General features: G+C 40.7%; 2 protein-coding genes across 2 annotated transcripts in view; both read right to left on the bottom strand.

Annotated features, from left to right (window-relative positions):
• Positions 1 to 9,501, bottom strand: part of traf4a (tnf receptor-associated factor 4a) — a 32,862-nt gene extending 23,361 nt beyond the window's left edge. Inside the window, exon 1 of the mRNA XM_029517440.1 lies at positions 8,939 to 9,501. Coding sequence (XP_029373300.1) covers positions 8,939 to 9,081 — 143 coding nt within the window. The 5' untranslated portion in view covers positions 9,082 to 9,501. The remainder of the gene's footprint in view (positions 1 to 8,938) is intronic.
• Positions 9,502 to 10,698: 1,197 nt separating this feature from the next.
• Positions 10,699 to 19,957, bottom strand: nek8 (NIMA-related kinase 8). The gene is made up of 15 exons (XM_029517583.1): positions 19,886 to 19,957; positions 18,781 to 18,986; positions 17,941 to 18,173; positions 17,708 to 17,839; positions 17,310 to 17,518; positions 17,076 to 17,155; positions 16,803 to 16,987; positions 16,314 to 16,461; positions 15,791 to 15,867; positions 15,221 to 15,338; positions 14,916 to 15,066; positions 14,265 to 14,428; positions 14,001 to 14,153; positions 12,579 to 12,737; positions 10,699 to 11,828 (listed from the first exon to the last, which is right to left on the bottom strand). The coding sequence occupies exons 1-15, from the start codon at positions 19,930 to 19,932 to the stop codon at positions 11,800 to 11,802; spliced, it is 2,091 nt and encodes a 696-aa protein (XP_029373443.1). The 5' UTR covers positions 19,933 to 19,957; the 3' UTR covers positions 10,699 to 11,799.
• Positions 19,958 to 21,035: the final 1,078 nt, after the last annotated feature.

The raw sequence follows: 21,035 nt of genomic DNA, 5'->3' as shown, positions 1-21,035 counted from the left end.
ACCCGATGATGGCCATTAACAGACAATTTACAAGCCTTCATTCCAAGCCTTTGGAGGCTCTCACGTGTTCTTGGAACACAGAGACAGCATGTATATGTTATCATAAACATATCTCTATCTAAGCTGGGTCACATAGCATGCATACCCAGCCACGTGTAAGCACTAGCCATGCCTTTCAGATCCGGGCCAACTGGCTGCGGTCCAGCAGTCAGGGCTTGGTTTGGCGGCTGGGTCCCAGCATGCTTTCTGCATGAGGGGCAAGGTGCTTCACTGCATAGCTGGAATGTTTTCAGTCTTTGTTTGGCTCAAAAGGCTGAGAGATTTATTTTAAAGAGTGTGTATAGAGGAGGACAAGTTGAGGCATGTCTATAACGGCTGCTCAGTTCAGCTAATCATAGCTGTCAGTTCATCCTTTGATTGATGGGCATTATTAGAAATCAAATGAATACCTGGCAAGAGCAGAGAATTATCAGAGATAGGTTTCTTTTGAATAGGTGGATGGTTACTTTCTTCACAAATCATCTAAAAATGTCAGAAGGAGATTGAAACAAAAGGAACGATAGAAACAATATTTCACAAACTAATCAAACTCAACACAGAGAGCAACACGGCTGGCTTAAACTACCATCGGGCACCTGATGTTAAACTTGCTGTTCCCATTTATGTAGGCAGCAGAGACTGCACTGATATTTTATTTGTGTGGATCTAATACCTTAACCAACATTCAACTAAATGAATTATCGCACACTAAATCGTCGCTGAGTCAGTCTGGAGGTTTTTGGGAGCCTTCGTAAACCACCTGCGATGATGATTTCAGCACTGATTTCAAAGAGCCACTTGAAGTTGCGAGCGATTCATGGGAGTCACGGCTTTACGACTTTCTCGACGCTGTAAATTGCCTTTCATGCTGTTTTCAAAAACACAACAAAGAGAGAGAGACACTTTGTGTGGTCACTGATTTTGGATTCAGATCGAGTTCTTTGTAAGTAGCCAAAAATGAGCAAATTGGAGCATTTCGGATGCGCCTTCTCCTCTAAAGCCACAACTGCCTGAGCTCATGAATCAAATAAAATCACTTTCAAGAGTCTTTCAAAGGAGATGAATTATGCCTGAACTGGCTGTCACGAATACACTCCCTTGCAGCCGACAGATGATGTGACCTGAAAGTGACTCACTCAGAGCTGCCCCATCACACTGATGAGAAAAGCAGTGGTGAAAGAAGTATTTTACTTAAGTGAAAGTACTAATACCTCTGCAGAAGTACGTCATCATAAGTAAAAACCCTGACACATTAATGTATAAGACAGCATTTGGCATGGAACAAAATTCAATAAAAAAATAATAAAACTAACAATACAAAACTCATTTCCACTCTGGATATCTCGATACCTAAAGCTGTTGGATGGATGTTGTGTCAAAATATTTCAGTTCGAACTGCAGTTAAGAAACATTTAGTGTCATAAAATGGAAACGTTTAATGGTGCAGTGCTTTATGTTCTACCTGAGAACTTAAAGGGCCCCTCCATGTTTTCTGTACATTCATGCAAACAGCTGTGACATCACGGGTCTCTTCACAACATCTTGTCTGCAGCTGTGTGATACGGTCAGGACACTTTCTCCCAGCAATGTCGTCATCACAGCTGCATTTCTAAAGCCCCGCAACTTCCTCCTCGGAGACTCGGCTCAATTATCCCGCCCTGGAGCAGGCTGGCTGACACCTCTCAGTCTGTCTCTGGGGTAAGGGTGGACGAAGGGACCTCAAGTTTACTCAGCTCTTATATTCTGCAGAACACGTCACTTGTCTTACCGGCCTGTTGTTTTACGTTCATTCCTCAAAAGTGTCCCAGAAAGAACGGTGTAGTTTGGTACAAATTCAAACAAATTACAGTTCAAAGTTCTTGAAATCGCAGTGGGAAAAGTAAATATTTTGTCCACAGGTGGAAACTCAAGAACTGGCACAGTCGTGCAATTTCTCTCACGGGCTAATTTTAAACCAGGTTACGGGTCAAAACTGCAGTTCAATTTTAATGCTAGCTTTTATGCCTTACAATCATGGGTAATTACTGGCTATCCGATATCAACATCCATTTCCTTGCATCCATACAACACTGTAATTTGGGGTCGTTTCCTGTTGTTTGTTTGAATTACATTCCCAGACCCAACTTGGGCTCATTTGGTTTAATGCGCTTCCAAGCTGAAATACACGGATGACAAAATCTAGTTCATTTTTAAATAACTGATTCATCATTTCAGTCGTTTTGGGCTAAAAAGTGCCCAACGCACCTCAATCGTATTCTCTCAGAGTAGAGTGTTTGGATATAACAAAAAACAAATGTCAGTTTTGCATCTGGTAAATTCTAATAGCCATTTTAAACTATTTTGACAACTTACAGACAAAATCAGTTGCTAAACCAGCTGATTACTAAATAAATCACTATAGTTGCATGACAGTGTCACAGTGACTTGGTTATTTTTCCTGAAGGGCTGCGATGGATCGCATATTTATTGTACTCTTTTGTCGATGACAAAAAAGGCCAAATCATTGCTCGTTCGAACTCATCTGTTGAGAGTATTGTCATTCATTTTTCTTCTTTGACAGCCGATTTAATATTTTTTGGCACTACTACTCTGAAGCATGTATCTGTGTCATAGACAATATTTTTAATGAAAAACTCAAGAGGGCTTTGTGCTAAAAGGCCTTGGCTGCAGGCTTTGTATTTTGAATTGAAAGAGTAATGTACGTGAAGCAGAGGGAAGTAAATATCCATGTTAAACTTTAAAGATCAGTGACTTGATAATCATTAGATTCAAAGTCCAGGAAGTTGCTGACTTGTAAAGTTCGGGAACGTTTAATCACCGCCTGACTTCCCTGCTATTCACCTGATGTAGAAAAAAGCCGAAGAGTGGGCAGCACAGCTTCACAGTAGTGGAAGTTTGTCTCTTGACTTGCCAGGTGCTGAACATCATTAAAGTGTAGCTACATTTATGCAGAGCAAAGAGCACTGACTGTTCTTTCACACAAATCCTGCTGTATCTTGCGGCCATTTTTTCTCCTCGCTGCTCTGAATGAGTGTCTCCTTCTGTGCATTGATGTGTTAAAATTTACTGGGCTTTTTCCAGCTCTGTCACCCCAAGTCCATCAGCTGACAGCAGCCTCAGTGCTCAGCTCCAAGAGGCCTTCACAGAGCCCAAAGCACAGAGGCCTGAGGGCTTTCACTCAACCCAACACAGCATCTCTCTGTGTGCAGCTCACTGACCACCGTTGTCATCGGAGAAGGATGGGACAGAAGTCCCCCCGAACTCTCCGGATCTGGACCCAGGACGCCCGTGTAGCCTTCGGACACCTGCAGGGGACTGTGAATGTCTCTGTGATGGGGATGAGGGACCGGGATGCTAATGAATACACAGTCATTTATCAGCCATCCGTGGCATTGGTCCTATTCAGATACAGATACCCACTGAGACACAAAGCCACAGCTGCTTCAAATGCCAGGCCGACACACAACGCTGGGCACCGAAGCAACACAGCTCCATTTAGCCCTTAAAGAAACGCCCTGTCACACCGGCTAAAGAGTTGCTCTATACGTCCTTCTGCGCGGCTGCAAGCACAATGGACAGAAGTGGATTTATTATCTGCCTAAAGGAGAGGAATCTCACTCCAGATAACAATGTGCTCAAAGAGCCAAACATCCATCTGATCACATCTGTTCTCAGGATTTTTTTTGGTGCTGCTTTCAAATATGCGGACGAACAGGTCGTAAGAAAAACAATGATCTCTTTAGCTCTGTAAAAAAAAAACAAAAAAAAAAAACTGACAGATTATGCTTATCTTGTTTCTTGTCATGTGTTAGATCGGATGATCATACATGTTAAATGTGAGTCTAGAGTCAGCAGTCAGTTAGCTTACCTGAGCTACAGAGCCAGACTTGCTATTTACACCTCTGAGCAGTTTATATATCAAACTGAGACTATTCAAGAGACTGATTTATTTAACACTCTATAAAAAAACAATTAATCAATTAACCAGCAACTGTGAGCTCCAGCCCGAATTGGCTGATTCACGGTATAAACTGTAGAGATGAAGTTATTTATTGTTCAGCAGTCTCACACAGAAATGTATGATTGGTAACTATAGAAGGTATTTGAAGATGTCAAGACGGCGCATCTCAGTAATTTGAGAATCAGCAGATGATGATAGAAATAATCACTTGCTGCAGGCTTAGGTGTTAGTCAGACCCGAGAAACCCAACACCAAATTTCTTCCACTAAAGTAAGCCCACACATATTGAAATAAGACAAATGGATGCTGTTGAGAGAGGAATAAAGGAGGGAGGGGGAGTCTGGCTGTAGTACTCATAATGCTGTTGATCGTGCGCCAGGGCATTCAGACTATAAAAATGTGAGAGAGCGCTGCAGAAGCAATGAGTATCACCTAAATAACTGAGCAGCGGAAAAAAATGTAAAAACAACCAAAGGTAAAATGAATCACGGCTCATTTCCAAACACACTGTGCTGACTCTTGGACAGTGAATAATGAAGCCATGAAAAATTCTTGTATGAGCTCACTTTGGAGATCCTCGTGACTCTGGATAAGTCAGCAGCTGCACTACAGAGGACTACGCGGCGGCCTGTAGGAAGAAGCTCCCGAGCCGAACAAACCAATTACACCCCTGTCAAGGCCGTGGCACAGCACTGCATCATCCCCACAGAGGAACCACTGTCACATTGCATGGCGTTACTCTGGCTCAGTAGACCCAGGACTGATGAGCCATGAGGCCTGGCATGTGTGGCACGAATATAAGCCCTACTTAGCCCTCACACAGTGAAGGAAATTGTGTTACATACCATTAAGTGTGATTCTCCTTTATTAAAGAGGCAGTGTTGCTAAAACAAAGGCCCGCCCCATCAGCCAGCACTGAATTGTTGAAGCATATGACTCATATGAGTTTGCAGATGTGTTGAAGCTGCAGGGCTGGGTTGCTTTTTACCCCATGACTCTCCCGGAGAGCGGGGACAACCCGGAGGACTGCTGTTGCAGAATATTTAGACATTCCTCCCCAGGGTGGGAACACAGCCATTAGCATTGCATACTAACACGCCTGTGGACACAGAAACACACACCAGCTCTGTTCAGCACTCTGACACGCTCAAGTAAGAACAATCCATGTGTTCTCTCTGGTGGCTCTTGGGCACATTTCACTTTATTTTGACTTTTGAAGTGAAAATACAGGTTGAAACCTTTCAAAAACAAGTACTTATACCCCCCTTATTTAGTATATGTGTTTGTCAACCAACAAGAACAAACTGGTATATTCAAAAGAGAAATTACAATATTGTTCATTATTAAACACTCATGTCATGCTTTTAAACAGAGAGAAGACGGTGAAAAGTTTTTTTTAATGACGTATTGGTTTGCTTATCTATGTTTTTGCTGCTGATGAGACTTATAGTTTATAAAGCCTTCATTGTGGGGGCCTATCAGATTTCGTGTGTGAGCATGTTCCCAAATTAAACGTTTTAGATGATTAAATTATTTTTGCATCTCGGTGTAAAAGATGACAAAGTTGTTTCAGTTATTTTTCAAGTTTATATAAACATTTATAAATACCGTAGATGACATTTGAGTGCCATCAACCACACTGACAGAGACGGGCTGCTCTGTCACCTCTTTAATTGACAAAGCGTGCCAGTCCAGACAACTTTCATCTCTGTTAGCCATCAAGCGCACACATCTTTTGTGAGGCCAGCTCTAGTTTATCGAGGTTGACAGCCAGTTGTTAGCTAATGCTTCGCCCATTGTGCAACTAGGTTGATCTTTTTCCTGGAAGTAATGAAGGCTGTGTACCATCCAGTTTGGGCTTGTCAGTGGAGTCTGCCCATTTTCACATTGACGGTTGTGATGCTGTCTCCAGAGCTTGAGGCTCTGTTGAAACAAGCAGCAGAAGAATGTTACTCCATGGCATTAATTTCTTTATTAATAATCCTTTCTTAACAAACAGTCACCACTGAAGCAATCATCCTCTTGCTGATGATTTGTTAACTGCAACTACCTGCACCAATACCATCATAAAATGCGAGTTGATATATTAAAGAATTGACAAAGCCATTAGATACAACACTTAAGAAGGATCCCTGAGAATGAAATTGTATTTTTGCCCTCATGCAGGATTGTGTACTCATTTTGTTGTGATGAAGCTGAGTCTCTCCACCATTGCACCAACTGGTCCAATCTCGGGTCATGCAGGTCAGACAGGGAGAAACTGATGACATGCTGACCAAACAGAAGCTCTGTGTTACTCAAGCAAGTGCTTTAAGTTGTGAAACTTTAGTTAAATTCCATCAATCTGTGGGAGTTTTGTAAAAAAAGAGCTTAAAGTGGAGGACGAAGAGGGAGGTGGGCAGGATGAGACTGACAATGCATCGAGCCAAACTCATTGATCAGCAGTGAACGTCATTCCTCCCTCACTCGCTTTGTTCATCTGAATTTCTGCTTTCCAGCCCGATGCAATTTGCCGCTGTGTTGTAAGCCAGAGGAGGCTTCATGATGACTCAGGGTGCACGCCAGCAACTCACAACAGAGCGGTTAATGTATTTACAGCATTAATCCACTCTCCACCTCCCCCCTGTCTGCTACCCTGTGACAAGCATAACACGTTGATACCCCTTTTTTATGAGATTAGAATTTTTGTTTTCCTCATGGTAAAGGTTGATTATTTATTTGAGTTTCCCTCGGGGTGCCTTCAAGTTTCATCAAGTGAAACTAAAGTAATCAAAATTTTTTGCAGTGTTGCTTAACGTGAAACAGCAGTAAGATTAATTCTGCAACTGAAATAAAACTCCAAGCAACAGCAGACCAGTCAGACTCGTCCGCTGTCAATTTTAAATTAGATATCCAGCAGTCCAATGTTGTATTTACAATTAAAATGCTTTATTTCATTCATTGTTCAAGCGCGTTGATCATTTGGACAGGAGGTAAGATGATTCAAAACTCTTTATTTGAGAATTGCAGACAGTCCACTTCTTCACAAAAGCAAGAAGCGCGTTTTTGTTTTGTCTTCCTCTCTTTATCTTTCCATAACATGGCTGAATCTCTGAAAAGAATCACACAACAGATCGACAACACAGGGCCTGGTTGGTCTTGTGTAAAATCACAGACACATGATTCAGTAACCATAACAACACTGGTACTGGTTGCTCTTTGTGTGAAAAAAAGAATATCCACTTTCATTCAGAACATATGAATAAATTGAAAGAAGCTTGTATCATTGTGTCACGCATAGTGAGACTCATAGGCTCAGGCAGGGCTGTGAAATGTGGTTTTCTTTTAGGTTTTCCCTTTGACTGGCCAACTCTCCACTGAAAAGTTCATTAAAGGTCAATAGAATTTTTTTTTTGATTGTTTTCTTTTTTTAAAGCAAATTAATAGAGAAAATAATTGGTCAGCCTGTCAACCATGAAAATAATCAATAGTTGCAGGCTGACTGTACTGCACAAAAGAAAACAAGCCTCACTTTCTCAAAATCAGAGAATCATCTTTTAGTTTCTATAAACACATAACGTCTTGCCAGGCTGCTGTTCTTCAACTTCAATAAAAAGACATTAGCATGGATACAAAAACGAAGCAGAACAGACATGAGGCTATCTCCTCCATCTATGGCCTGATTGACCTTCCACTGTTGCCACGGGGCAAAAGTCTGTCATTGCCCCCCCCCCCACTTTCCACTGATCTCCATTGTTCATGACAGTTTAATTTAGCACAAAGAAACCAGATTATTTTCCATCTGAAATGATGAGATGTCTAATTGACTTGTAAACTGACAGAAAATGCTTTGGAAATTATTTTGATAGCAGAAGGTTAAGTTAACTGTTTGTGTGTCATTGTTAAGACGGTTAGATGGTACTTGAGGCTCTCTAAGTTAGTATCACTTAAAAATTGAGGCAAATAGATATGAGATGTGTTTTCTAGAGTTAGAAGATGGAGGGATTTCTACGGTTGAGACTAATGGAGTCTCCTGGGTCACCGTCACCTTTAGTCAGCTGCTGGTCCAACCTTGACACTGTGCTTTAGAAGTTCACTTCATTCATTATAAAAGCCTGAAAGCTGAGTGCTTGATACAACTTCATGTGATGTCCAGGTGCTTTTCACCTACCACTGGTGTTAAAAGTGAGATTCTCTACATGACAATTAGTGTCTGTATTGTGACACTGCCATCCTTAAAGTTAGAACAAAGACTTCCTTTGGAAAAGTCTGAACACAGACGTCAGTGTTCAGCAGATTAGGAGGTGAGGAGGTGAGCTGGGGGTCTGTCACACTGCTGACCTCAGAGTGAAAGGTCTCTCAGTGCCCCCCGTCCAGCATCTATCCAATATTGGACTTCAGACAGACAGAACTCTACCTCTTGCACAACCCACAGCCCATGCAAACTCAGCCACCCCAGGGCCAAAACACAGACAGGGGCCCTCTACAGGACACAAACACCACAGCATGACAGTGAAGATGAAAAGACACTATGATGATTTGCTCCATTTCAAGCCACATTTTCCACTTATGCATGATTTCATCTCAACCCCCCCTCAACATGACACCTGCATGGACTCATCCCATGTTATTGTGTTTTGTTTTGTATTTTGTATGTACAGGATGATTAGGAGAAAACACATCTGGATCTCAAATATATGAAGGGGGTGAGGGGGGGGGGTCAAGTCAGGCCTCATACTCTGCACACAACAGTATAATTTATATAAAAACACATGGGAGGAAAGGTGACGAGGACACACCTTCACATCCTTTATTTACTGTTGCTCGACCGAAACTAGTCAAGGCTGTAGTCTCCGGTATCGCCTTCAAAGAGGTGGCGATCTGTGTGTCACCAGTGCACACACACACACACACACACACACACACACACACACACACACACACACACACACACTGTACCTTAGAAATTCTTGTAGACAGGTGTCACAGAAGCGGTGTCCGCAGGTAGACACTTGGACCGGCTCCCGCATCGCCTTGCTGCAGAGCGGACACTGGAAGCGTCTCTTTGGCTTTTCCAGAAACTTGTAGTCAAACCCGGGCATCGCTGCAGGTTCTGCCTTTATCTCAGCTGCAGGTTTGAAGAAGGAAATATAATAACAAACGTTTGAATGTCCTTCCGATCCTCCGGAAAACGGGGCTATCGAACCGCAACTGCCGATTCACGCCGACGTGGGGTTCATATCACGTCCCTTCCGCCACAGACAGACAGACAGGTTGGGCTTTTTGCGGGGACGCAGCTGCTTTCTTCTTCTTGTTCTTTTTTTTTCTGGGGGCTGCTTGCAGCGAGAGATCAAGAGGACAGGGTCCAGAAAAACGGCGCAAGAAAGAGATGATCAGACCGCTGAGATCGATCCGGGCGAGGGGCCGCCCCCCGCCTCCTGCGTGCAGACAGGCTGTGTTGTGGCCGGCGGCGCGGCGGTGTGGCCCTCCGTCTCTCTCCGCGGATGCAGCACTGACACTGAGCACAAAGCACAGCCCCTCCGTCTGTTTAGGTGCACCGAGTCCCGCCTCCTGCTCCCCGCAGGAGGAGTCAGGAAGCCGGAACGCCGCTGCTCAGTCTCACCCCTGATCCGCCTTTATGGGCCTTTAATTGGGGCTTTTGTCTGCAAGCATAAGGACTCTTAATGAGATGCTTGATATTATTTCTGTCATGTGCACGGAGCCGGTGTTTACCGGGGTGAACACCGGAACAAGCTGCTCTTCGTCTTGGGTCAATTAAAATCACACCGCTCTCCCAGCTGAAATCACTGTTCAGGTTTAGGTCAAATAAAATGATAATATCAATACTGATAAAATGTCAGCCTCGCTCAGTCTGCAGCAGAGGCGGCTGATGCCCTCTGGTGGTAAACAAGTGACACAAAATGAAGCGAAATGCCATTTCCTTCCTCAATTTTTTATTTAGAAATATGCTCTTTATTAAACACGATAACAAAGGCCGACTGACGAACAGCAACGACAGCGATGGTCAGGACAAACTGGACGCGCCTTCTTAAAGTGGAAATGAAGAGAATCAGCACATTTTGATCATGTCTCACCTGCTGTATTGCCACCAGATTACATCATCATTACATCATCACACAAGCCACGATGCTGAACGATCCGTGTCTTCAGGAAAGGTTGAACTCATCAGAGCAACAGAGCAATGATTACTGCTGCTCTGTGATTTCAGCAGGAAAAACAAGAAACGACGATTACAATTAAAATCTAGATTTATATATTAACTGAATATACACCAATAACTAAATTATTAAATGGAAAATACACGAATACAGTGATTAATGGAAGAAAGAGATTGTGCTTTAAGGCAAAGGTATTCTGACTCACAATTTTGAGGTGGTAATGTACCACTACAAGGTGGTAAAGTTGTTTTCTCTTACTGTGTAGTTTCCCATTAAGATATTTTCTTAGCAGAATTTTTTTTTATTATTTAATTCATCTAATACTTATTCCAGCAGCTTTTGTGATGTGAGGTGACATCATCATCTGTAATTTTAGACATTTCAGAAGGTCAGCAACCAGAGATGATTTATTTTATAGCTTTGACACAAGGAAAATGTCATGGTGACTGATAATAACACGCAAAAAATATAAATATATAAATGTATTATATTCTGCAAATGTGTCACTCCTCTACATTGGCAGTAAAAAGTAACTGTGTCTTGTGCAGCAATTGAGCATTTTCATTCATTGTGATGTAGCTACTTTCGCCTAATTAAGAGAGTTGACAGTTTCTTTCACCAATGCTATGCCCATGTGAGCTCTGGCTTTGGCCATTTTCTTTTCTCGACAGTTATTGGTCATCCTATATTTATATCCTATATATATATATATAATTATCACTCACCCTTTAGGGCATTATAGTCACTGTCTGCCATTTTCCATGAGCAGTGACGAAGAGTGAAATTTACTCAGTTTTTAGTTCCCTCAATGGGTCCCAGAAAGGAGTGAAAGAAAATGTTAGTATAGCAATCTCACCTAAGTGATTACATTTGTGAAATGTAGATAATAAAATATGAATGGCTCATTAGTCTTTAAGGTGGTAATGGATGAGCGGACAATTGAGTGATTTCAATCACAGCCACTCTCTTCTTAAAAACATTTGACATTTGAAAGCCCTGGTTCAGTCCAATGCTAAACAGCATGTCATTATCTGGTCTGAATCCTACTGTTCAGTTACAAATGTATTGGAGGACTAATCCAATGAAGCACAATGTGACCACTGACGAAGTGATCAAGATTAATGTGTTTGGTTCATCTGACTGATAAACTCTGAAGTGGCTTCATTCTTTTGGTATGCCTGTGCATTGTATCATCACATTCACCAGCTGCTCAAGAGAGCTCAAACCAGTTTGGCTTTCACTGGCCTTTCATAGTTTATCACATGGCAGAGGACAATAGTTCACTACACGAAAGCTGCATAACGACTTCCTGCAATCCACTTTCAGTAACAGTGTTACAACATCCCTTTCACCAACCTGTTGAGAACAACACCTGCAACAAGAGTTCAGGCTTTGACCTCTTCCATGCCTTGCTGCACGATATCCAGCCACAGAATGAAACAAACATTCATTCCTAAAAAAAAAAAAAAAAAAAATCGATAGAGAGCTCAGGAAAGACCAAGTGACAATCTGAGGCCACAGGTGCAGTATGAAAAGGAATCTTTCAAATACAGCGCAGATGGGCCTCTGGGAAGAGTATTCACAGGAAGCTGTCCTTCACCTCACATCACCATTGGGTATAGGTTTCTTTTTAAGATAAAATCATCTTGGAACAGGTTCCTCAAGCAAAGCTGAAACAGGAGGGAGTAAAGGAAATGGTTATAATATCAGGTAACCAGAATTTACCAGGCAGTTTATTAAGCAGTCGATGGACAAAAATATTAATTAGCAGAAATAGTTTTGTCATTTCACAGAAAAAACAATAACTGCTTTACATAATCTCATATACAGACATTTGTAGATGCCTCCATTGCGTATAAAATGAACTGAATGTCTCTGAGTTTTGTACTTCTGTTTGGATTAAAAAATAGAAAAAGGAATCTGAAGGCACTACCTTGGCCAAATGCTGCAGCTTGTGGCAAGGATTACCAACATCTCTATTACTTATTAAATCATGGTGTAGTTTAATCTCTAAATCTGCAGCTATTTTCAATTTGGACTGTGGAGTGATGATTTAATCCAACCTTCACTGTTTTTTTTTAGTTTGTATCAGAATCTCTGGGTTGTGCACTATTACTGTAGTGGACTGCTGAATTAATGTCTCCTCAGTAAGAATTCTGTGGCTAAACTCAACAAGCACTTCGCAAATTTGTACTGCATTTTTATATTTGGCATATAGACCACCTTCAAACAATAGTCATGTTTTTACTCATTGAGCTGTCAAACTTACAACTGAATGTCTTTATAATTCTGCAGAGGAAAGGCATGATTCTATGAGGAAGGCATTTCTTTCATCTGGGGGATTCGCCCCTCTGTCAGTTTTTACCACATCCCAACATCTTATAGTGTTTGTTAACAAAGGGTAATAAGGAAAATATTACGTTTCACTGCCAGCAGAGTGTTGCCATGACAACAAGCCACTGATGTCACCACGAATGGGTGACTTTCGTCAAGATGCACCGCTTTTGGTATCCCAGAATCCTCCTCTTTCCTGCCAAGGCGGCCGCGGGCCCCCTTACCCCAAGTATACACATCCCCTTCTGTGGAAAACAGGAGAATGAGGAGCTGGTCGCTGTTTCCTACCATTAATCCACACAAATCTTTAAGTGACAACTCTGTCCTCCTGCAGTGGAAGCATAATGCCTCCATCCACAGGAAACTGAACAAAGCTCTTCTCTAACAAAGACAACTTACAAGCATGACTGGCACTGCTGCTTTCTCCCCAGGGCGTCATGTACTGGCACAATGTGACATTATACTATTTGACCCTCAGCTTTAAGAACAAAACACGCACACATCTGTTATTTGTTAACCAGAGTGTTTAGAGAACCATACCAGTAGTTTTAGCCCATTGGCCAAAACCCCTGTACACATAAAACGCATACGATGGACAAAATGTATCACAGTAAATATTTCAACTTTGTTTTCAAGTTGAGTTTACATTACACTCATGTGATCACATTGTTTAAACTGAAAAAGTCTTCTTCTCTCCAAAAGCAGCTAAACCCAGATATCTGAAAAATCTTGTCCTTAGGGCTTGGCCAAGTCCTGTGTATACTCATAAACAGCTATAAACATTCTTTTTAGTGAAGGATTAAAACTGAGGGAAAAAAGAGTCTGTTCCTTTTTACAATGCTTATTGTGTGTTTTCTGGGGACATTTAGGTGTATAAGAGCTTATTATTTATCCTCCAGGTATAGGAGGTATAAGGAGATAGTATGCTTTTGCTCATCGTCAAAATCAAAGTTTTTTATGTACATATATAACTATAGAGTGGAGTAGTCAAAGATTTGAAACAGTTTCACTCGTTCAGACTTTGACATGAAATAACACCTCACTGGCATTCAGTATCTGTTTACTTATATTCTTGTTTTATAAATGCACTTCAACACAATAAAAGCAGCAGTGAAGAGGAATTGATTAAACTGTGGGGCAAGTAATGATGTTAAAGACAGAAACATCTTTGATTAAACCCTGCATGCTCTTCATACCCATGGTAGCTATAACTGTGTCTGCAGTTTATATTTATAACTCTATCCAAGCTCTCCTTGTCCCCGTTATTTTTTATCTCACTCCATTTTAAAGTTTGTGAGTAGATCTTTAAAGGGAGCACTTGAATAATATCTTAATGATTCTTCTGTAAAAAGTGTTGTACTTGTTAAGTTTGGAAAGATTACTTGTTTTATAATATCTAATTTGTTCAAACCCAGGCACAATATCATCTTTAGCAGAGATAAGTCAAAATAGCTAAAAACCCCTGTGAGGAAAACAGGTTCAACTATATCACAGTTCTTTCTACTCACCAGATCCAATAGCTAAGGTGAAAGCATCTCCACAGGCAGCCATGGTGATACCCTGCAGGCCCGGCACCAGGTAAGGCACACGGCTGCTACGACGCGAACTGCAGCCCATCTGACCATGCTGGTTACTGCCAAAGGTGAAACAATGCCCACTTTCTAGAGATGACAATGCAGGTGAAAGAGGTGATTGAAACCACATGCGGAAAGAGATTTGTCATACTTGTAAATAAATTGTGTTTGATAACGTAATATCAGGAACTTCTTTACCTGTAACAGCAACAGAGTGAGCAGTTCCAATGTCAATGTAAACAATTTTCTCACAATTGAGAGGGGCAGATTTGACAGGGGTGTAAGAATGAACTTCTTCCACTTGATTTGAGGGATTTGGTTCTTCTCCAGCTGCTATCTTATCCAAGCCAAGCTTGTTGAACCTGACAACAACAAAACAACTAAATCTAAGTAGTCATAAGAGACAGCTGTATGTTAATAGACAATATCAAAAATTATTAGCTGCTTTTAAATAATGTCGTAGGTATACAGTATGTAAACACATGATGGTCACATGATTGGTGTTTTCTATTATTCCTGCATGTAGCTGTTGAGCAGCAGGTTTCTTTTTTTTTTTGTCCTACAAACATGCAGTATACATGCTGTCTTCAACTTCTCAGAGAGTGGGGAATTAACAAGTGTGACAAGTGTTTGTCATTTTAAGAGAATGTTGTAGCATATGTTTTAGCATATAGTGAGCCAATGGGAGGTGTGACTTTACTGAGGCTTAACAACAAAAGCTCACTTTCATAAAATATTGAAAAACATATATATATATATATATATATATAAGCAATGTTTCACTGCTGACCACTAAGGCCTGTTCTTCAGTGTTCAGCGGATATTGTTTTGGGTTGAAAAACTGAATACCTGTTGCTGCCACATGCCATGATCGTGTATTGGCTGCTGATAATCATAGAGCAGTCAACTCCACACACTACCCTCTGGGCCTCAAATTCCACAGGTAGGCCCACCTGCTGTGGAGAGTTGTGGGTATCTTGGGTGCCTAACCCAAGGCGACCTTCCAGACAGAGCAACAGATACAAGGTCAGACAGGCATCAACCAATCCGTGTGCCGATGGACTCCTATAAATAATCAGCATACATAAAAAGCAAGAAAAAGGTGGATACCAAGATAAATGGGAAAAATTTGGGAACTGGATTATTTAGTGTACCATTGTCTCCTCTTCCCCAGGCAAATACTTCTCTTTCATTGGTCACAGCGAGAACATGAGAGGCACCACATGACACCTGAACCAGTTCATAACCGAGGAGGGCCTCAACTATCTTGGGCTGAGTGAAAAAAGACAGAGAAAGAGATTTTACATTTGTGGTAGATGTATTTATTTATTTATTTTTAACCACAGTGATGTGGCATACTAACCACCTAGTGTTTGCTAGGTAAGCTAGGGTACGTTGCTGGCTCTCATAGCCCCTGTTTCTATTTGTCGGCCATCTCTCTGTCTAAAAAATATCAAATGCTAAAACGAGCTCTCAAAAATGTATAGAGATTAAAAATATCTTCCATTTAGAGAAAGAAGTTCAGAAGTTAAATTGAAGAATAGGGCTTTCATCACAGCCTATGACAGGGAACAGTATCATATGCACTGTATGCAAAAAAAAAATGTTGCAAAGAAAGGATTATTGCATAAATATTAAATTTGATCATGTAATTTATAAGCTTTTTTATATGGATGAGTTTACAGTAGCATTTAAACATTTGCCTTTTGAGGTTCAATATGTACCTGTGTTACATCATTGAAGTTACTGTGGCCCAGACAGCCGTTGCTCCCACTCCCAAATGTCATGATAATGCCCCTGTCTGCAAATTGAAAATAGAAAGAAAGGATTAAAGGTACTATTTGTTGACGTGTATAGGAGTCTTCTTGTGTAGACCAACAGAATGCTTCTAATCCCTATCTAACACATGATAATCTGTAGCGCTACAGTGAGAAGTGATGAAAGAGTGGGAACTAATCTCAGAAAATGGGTCTTTATTCCTGTGCTATCTGCTCTGAAAGGATAGATGTACTGACAACAGCTTAATAAAACATTGACTAATGCAGCACCACGTTTTGGGCTCAAGAAATTGTACTTTCAAATTTCTAGTCAAGCATAAGTTGTTTATTTCACAATGTATCCCAGTATCTGATAAAATTCTATAGGCAGGCTCAAATGCTGTCTTGGTGTTTTACAGCCACAATTGCTGTGTGGACGGCATGGCTGTGATCCTTCTGATGACTATCAGAAAAGAAATGGCCCACCAACCTGTCATGCAGGTGGTAAAGAGATCTCCACAGGACACAGACTTGATGGTGACTCCTGACTGACCTTCTAGGAAGCGAGAAATGAACAGAGGCTGCATCTGGTCCACCATGCCAGGCAGACTGGCCTCACCAGACCCTACTGATGGAGCCTGTGATAATTAATGATTGTTCATTATATCATTATAAAGAAAATTAGTCTTTATATCAAGAGATTGAGAGTGCATAAAAACATATCATTTTATAGGAACTCGTGCTGACTCTTTGCATTGTGAAGAGTTCCAGCTACTGCTGGGAAAGAATTTGGGATTTCTGCTTTAACAGTAGTTTTGAGTTACAATGAAGTGGAATGCAATTTTTCAAGCTAGTTAACTGCTGAAATAACACTATATATGTGTAAATGTAGTTGCACATTGTATAAAATTATGTTGTAAACAAGTATTAATAAATTTAAATTCTAATAATAAATTAATATTAAAGCGTTTACACAGACCTCCCATGTAATCAGACGGCCTGACTTGGTGACACCCATCTTCTGAGTGCGGCCCAGAGACACCTGAAGTACTTCAGTGTTGAGCATTGGCAGGCGGAGAGGCATTGAGATGCCACTTCCCCAGGTGTACACAGAAGACAGAGGGAGGGAGTGCACCTTACCTGATCCTAGACCCACTGATCCATCTGTTTAAGAAAAAGAAATGACAATCGAATTCATAAGTACTGAAATCATTCTCGTCCAGCCGATTCTGCTGGGCATCATGTGCCTCACCTCTGGACCTGCTGGTGGGAACTCTGCCTCCGGGTCTCCCTTGAGGACAAGTTTGCACAGTAGACAGTGGTTTCTCAATCCTTAAAAAACCCAGAGGAAGTGATTTATTTGCATATATCTATAAAGACATGACTCATTACACAAAGTATTCACAAGATATTAATCCCAAAAACAGGTCCATGTCTCCTAATCAGCTTTATCTTTCCTCTGATGACCTCAGCATTAAGGTCCCACCTGCGCATTTTCACACTGCCTATATCTGTGTAGAGATTAAGCAGGGGCCTGATGCATATGGGTAGAGCCATGATTTCATTGAGCTGGGGCCGTTTGGATGGATCCAGATTAAGCATGTTGAGGATGAGCTGCCGGAGTTCTGGGCTGTACCGGTCCGAAATTGGCGCAAATGTACCACTCATGATCTTCAGAACAAGGGCAGGTAGATTCTGAAAGCAAAATAAATACCATCACAAAATCTGATCTGAGAGTAAGATAAAACTATTTACTAATTGTTTGTATGGATCAATGTCTTTGCACAGATATATATTTCATTTGTTGTGCAATGAATAAAACATTAATACTATAAAAGCCAATACAAAGGTAGTATTATTTTTTAAAGAACATATTTTCAGTACAGCAGCCTCGAAGGCTCTCTTAAGACTGGCTAACTCATAAAGAACGCAGCCCAGAGCCCAAATGTCACTCTTCTGGTTGTACGGCTTTCCTTCACACAGCTCTGGGGAGATGTAGCAAGGGGTCCCAACCACCTGCATAGTTAATGACTTAATGTTAGCACACGGTTTTACGAATCAGCATATATATGTTGGTAAAGTAATTACTTTTCTAAAACAAAGCTTAATCAGCTCACTGTGTATGCCTTGCTCTTGCTGACGAGAATTTTGGAGATGCCAAAATCACCGATTTTGACAATCATTTGGTGCTTGTCAAGAAGAATATTCTGTGTCTTGAGGTCTCTGTGCAGAATGAGTTTGTTGTGGACATGATACAAAGCAAGTAAGATCTGCACAAAGAAGTGAAGGATGGTGTCCTCGTCCAGCAGAGAATTACAGCGCTTCTGTATATAATCGGCCAGAGTGCCACCTACATGAAAAAAACATTGAAAAAAGAAATTAAATTACAGATGATTTCCGACTTTACTTGTTTTCTATAGATTCATGTTGAGATTAAACAAATTCATTATTCATAAATTATTAAAATAAATAACTACAACACGTAGTGTTACAACAAATGTAAAATGATTTCAAAACCAGCAAGTCATATCAACTTTTTGAATATGAGATACTGTTATATTTAACAGGATTTATAATTTTCAGTCATCTTTGGGAGTGAATCAAATAACAGACCAAATCCTCATGATGAAAAAATCTGATGTAGAGAAATACTCAAGATATTCAGCTTTCAAAGAGTTAAAAACAAAGATTTTGGTCTTTTACTTTGATCAAAACCTAAAGCCACAAGTGTTACGTCTAATGACATGAGTGCTGGATCCTGGAGTCTTGGAGTCCGTATAAGACCTCTTTCACATTTGCCCTATAATGTTACCAAAAACTGTTATCGTGTGGTATTCTCAGGCATCAAGTGGGACTGAAAATTGCATGTCACCCTGAAGCATTAAACCATGGGAATTGTGACTTGTCATAGAATGAACAAAAGGGGGACATGTAATAAGATCTTGCAGTCAGCTTACCTGGTGCATATTCCATAGCTATCATGAGGGCCTTGTCTTCCAGGAAGTTCTCATAGTACTCGATGATATTTGGGTGGTTGAGCAGTTTCAGCACCTGACACTCATTTTGAGCCGCCAGCCGTTCATCTCGAGACATCTGCTCCACTGGGATCTCCTTCAAAATGACAAAGGCCCCGTCACTGCGCCTGCGGCACAGGTGAACAATCCTGACGAGAGGAAAATGAAGAAAATTTTTACATAGTTTGTTCCATAAACAACAGAGCAGAGATATCCTGTGCTAGTATTACAGAGCATTTGCAAATTTTTTGACAGACAGGCATTTTATATGATTGGAGGAAGAAAACAATGGAAAGGAAATTTCTAAATTTTAACTTTTGAACTGCACGGCTGTGTCCACTTTAAGCACACAATAAAAAGAAAACCACACACTCTTGTTTTCTTACACTGTACCAGTCAGTATTTTATCACGCCATAATTAATACAAAGAAATTCTACTTAAAATCACATGTAACAACTTTTCGGTTTGCAAGGTGTCGAATCACCCCCCAGCCCAGTCTGACTATACTACTTTGAGGCTTTAAACTTGACGTGGATTTTGGCTGCTGTTAATTGAAAATAGTCCAAATCTAGGGACAAAAACAAATGCAGATGTGTTTGTTACAATAATGTTCTTTAATCTGAACTCGAAAACATTAACAAAGAGATAAGTGGTCAAACAGTCCAAAAGTGTCGTAGTGGAGCAGGATTTTTCCACCACCCTTACCCAACTAAAGCTTGTTCTGATTGTATCTTCTACTTGGCCGATAAAACAAAATGAAATACTGAAACAGCCCAGAGTAGCACAAGCATTTGAGTTTCTCACATAGCTTGCTTTAATATACCCTTCAAACCTTGTTTATATAAACTTTGTTGAACGCTCCGTTATTTTTAAGTATTTCGGAGGGAGGTGCACTTTTGACGCACCCAGTTACTTTTTGGGGGGAAAAACTGAGGCCTCACGGACTTGTAGCTTTCTCAGCACTCGCCTGACATCACTACGTTTTCATACAAACAGATGAGGACAACAGCTGTAAAGCTAAGACGTGTAAGTAAACTGGGAGCTTACCCGAAAGCTCCTCTTCCGACAACTTTGATTTTTTCATACTTCTCCATCGCTGCTGCTGCTGCTCCCAGACGTTTCCGCCGTCTCCAGGCAACCTTACAACTACAGAAAGCAACGAGGGACAAAGGCGAAGGTAAAAAAGAAATACGCGATGGACACGTAGATATACTGGGCTGCTTCTTTAAGCTTCAAAACAGGTCAAATAAAAGCGATGTACGGTTGAACACAACCCCAGGTGATGACTTGCAATGCAGATGCATTGATTTACCTGGATTTACCTGTAGCACCAATCAAACCAATCAAAGCACAGATTTAACAAAAGTTCGACAATTTCTTTTCAAAGTCTGAGAAGAGAGAACCTCAGATGTGATGAAATCCGGACTTTTTGGTCCATTTGTTGTCTTTGAGACAAAACAAGATTTGATTGTTTTTATCATAAAAGTTCAGAACTAAAAACATGACGAGGCTTTCATAAAAAAAAATATATATTTTGTGACAGATATTTTAACAATTATATTGCTATACATTAGTTGAATGGGAAGTTCTGCTTGCTTATTTACACTCCTATCAACTTGTCTTTGATGAAAGTTCACCACATTTCATAAACTCAATAATCAAAAATGTAATGAGCAACCACAAGCAAACGCACTGTAACATGCCAGGTCCTTAAAAATTTAAGGGAAGACCAAGAAAGTGAAAAATATGTCACACTTTCATGACTTAGCTGTATGTTGCGAAACCTACCACAAATCACTGAAAGAGAAAACTGAAATGGAGACAGCTATGTGATGAGAGAAACGGTGAGACATTTATGATAAGTGTTGCATCTTGATCTTGGACTTCAGATACTGCAGTTTTACATCTAGATGCCTAGTGATTATAAAGCGCCTTCCTCTTGTCTGAGATAAGCAGGAAAGGGGCTACATGAGGCCTATTTCCCTCACTGCCACAATGAGGATAATAAATGCTCTGTGCTACGACAAAGCCTGCTTTGTGTTGTACTGAAGTACATACCTCCGCTATTATCATCAATCAGAAATAGTGATGAATCACCACAAACAGTGATTTGCATGTAATTGAACCTTTTCACTAGAATTTGCAGGTTTTTTTTTTTTTATGAAAATTGGTGGGGAATGGGTAAGTAAATAGCTGA

This window comes from Echeneis naucrates, chromosome 13, assembly GCF_900963305.1.
Source record: "Echeneis naucrates chromosome 13, fEcheNa1.1, whole genome shotgun sequence".
NCBI lineage: Eukaryota > Metazoa > Chordata > Actinopteri > Carangiformes > Echeneidae > Echeneis > Echeneis naucrates.
The sequence above is the reverse complement of the archived record's forward strand: the minus strand, read 5'-3'. Positions and strand labels throughout refer to the sequence as shown.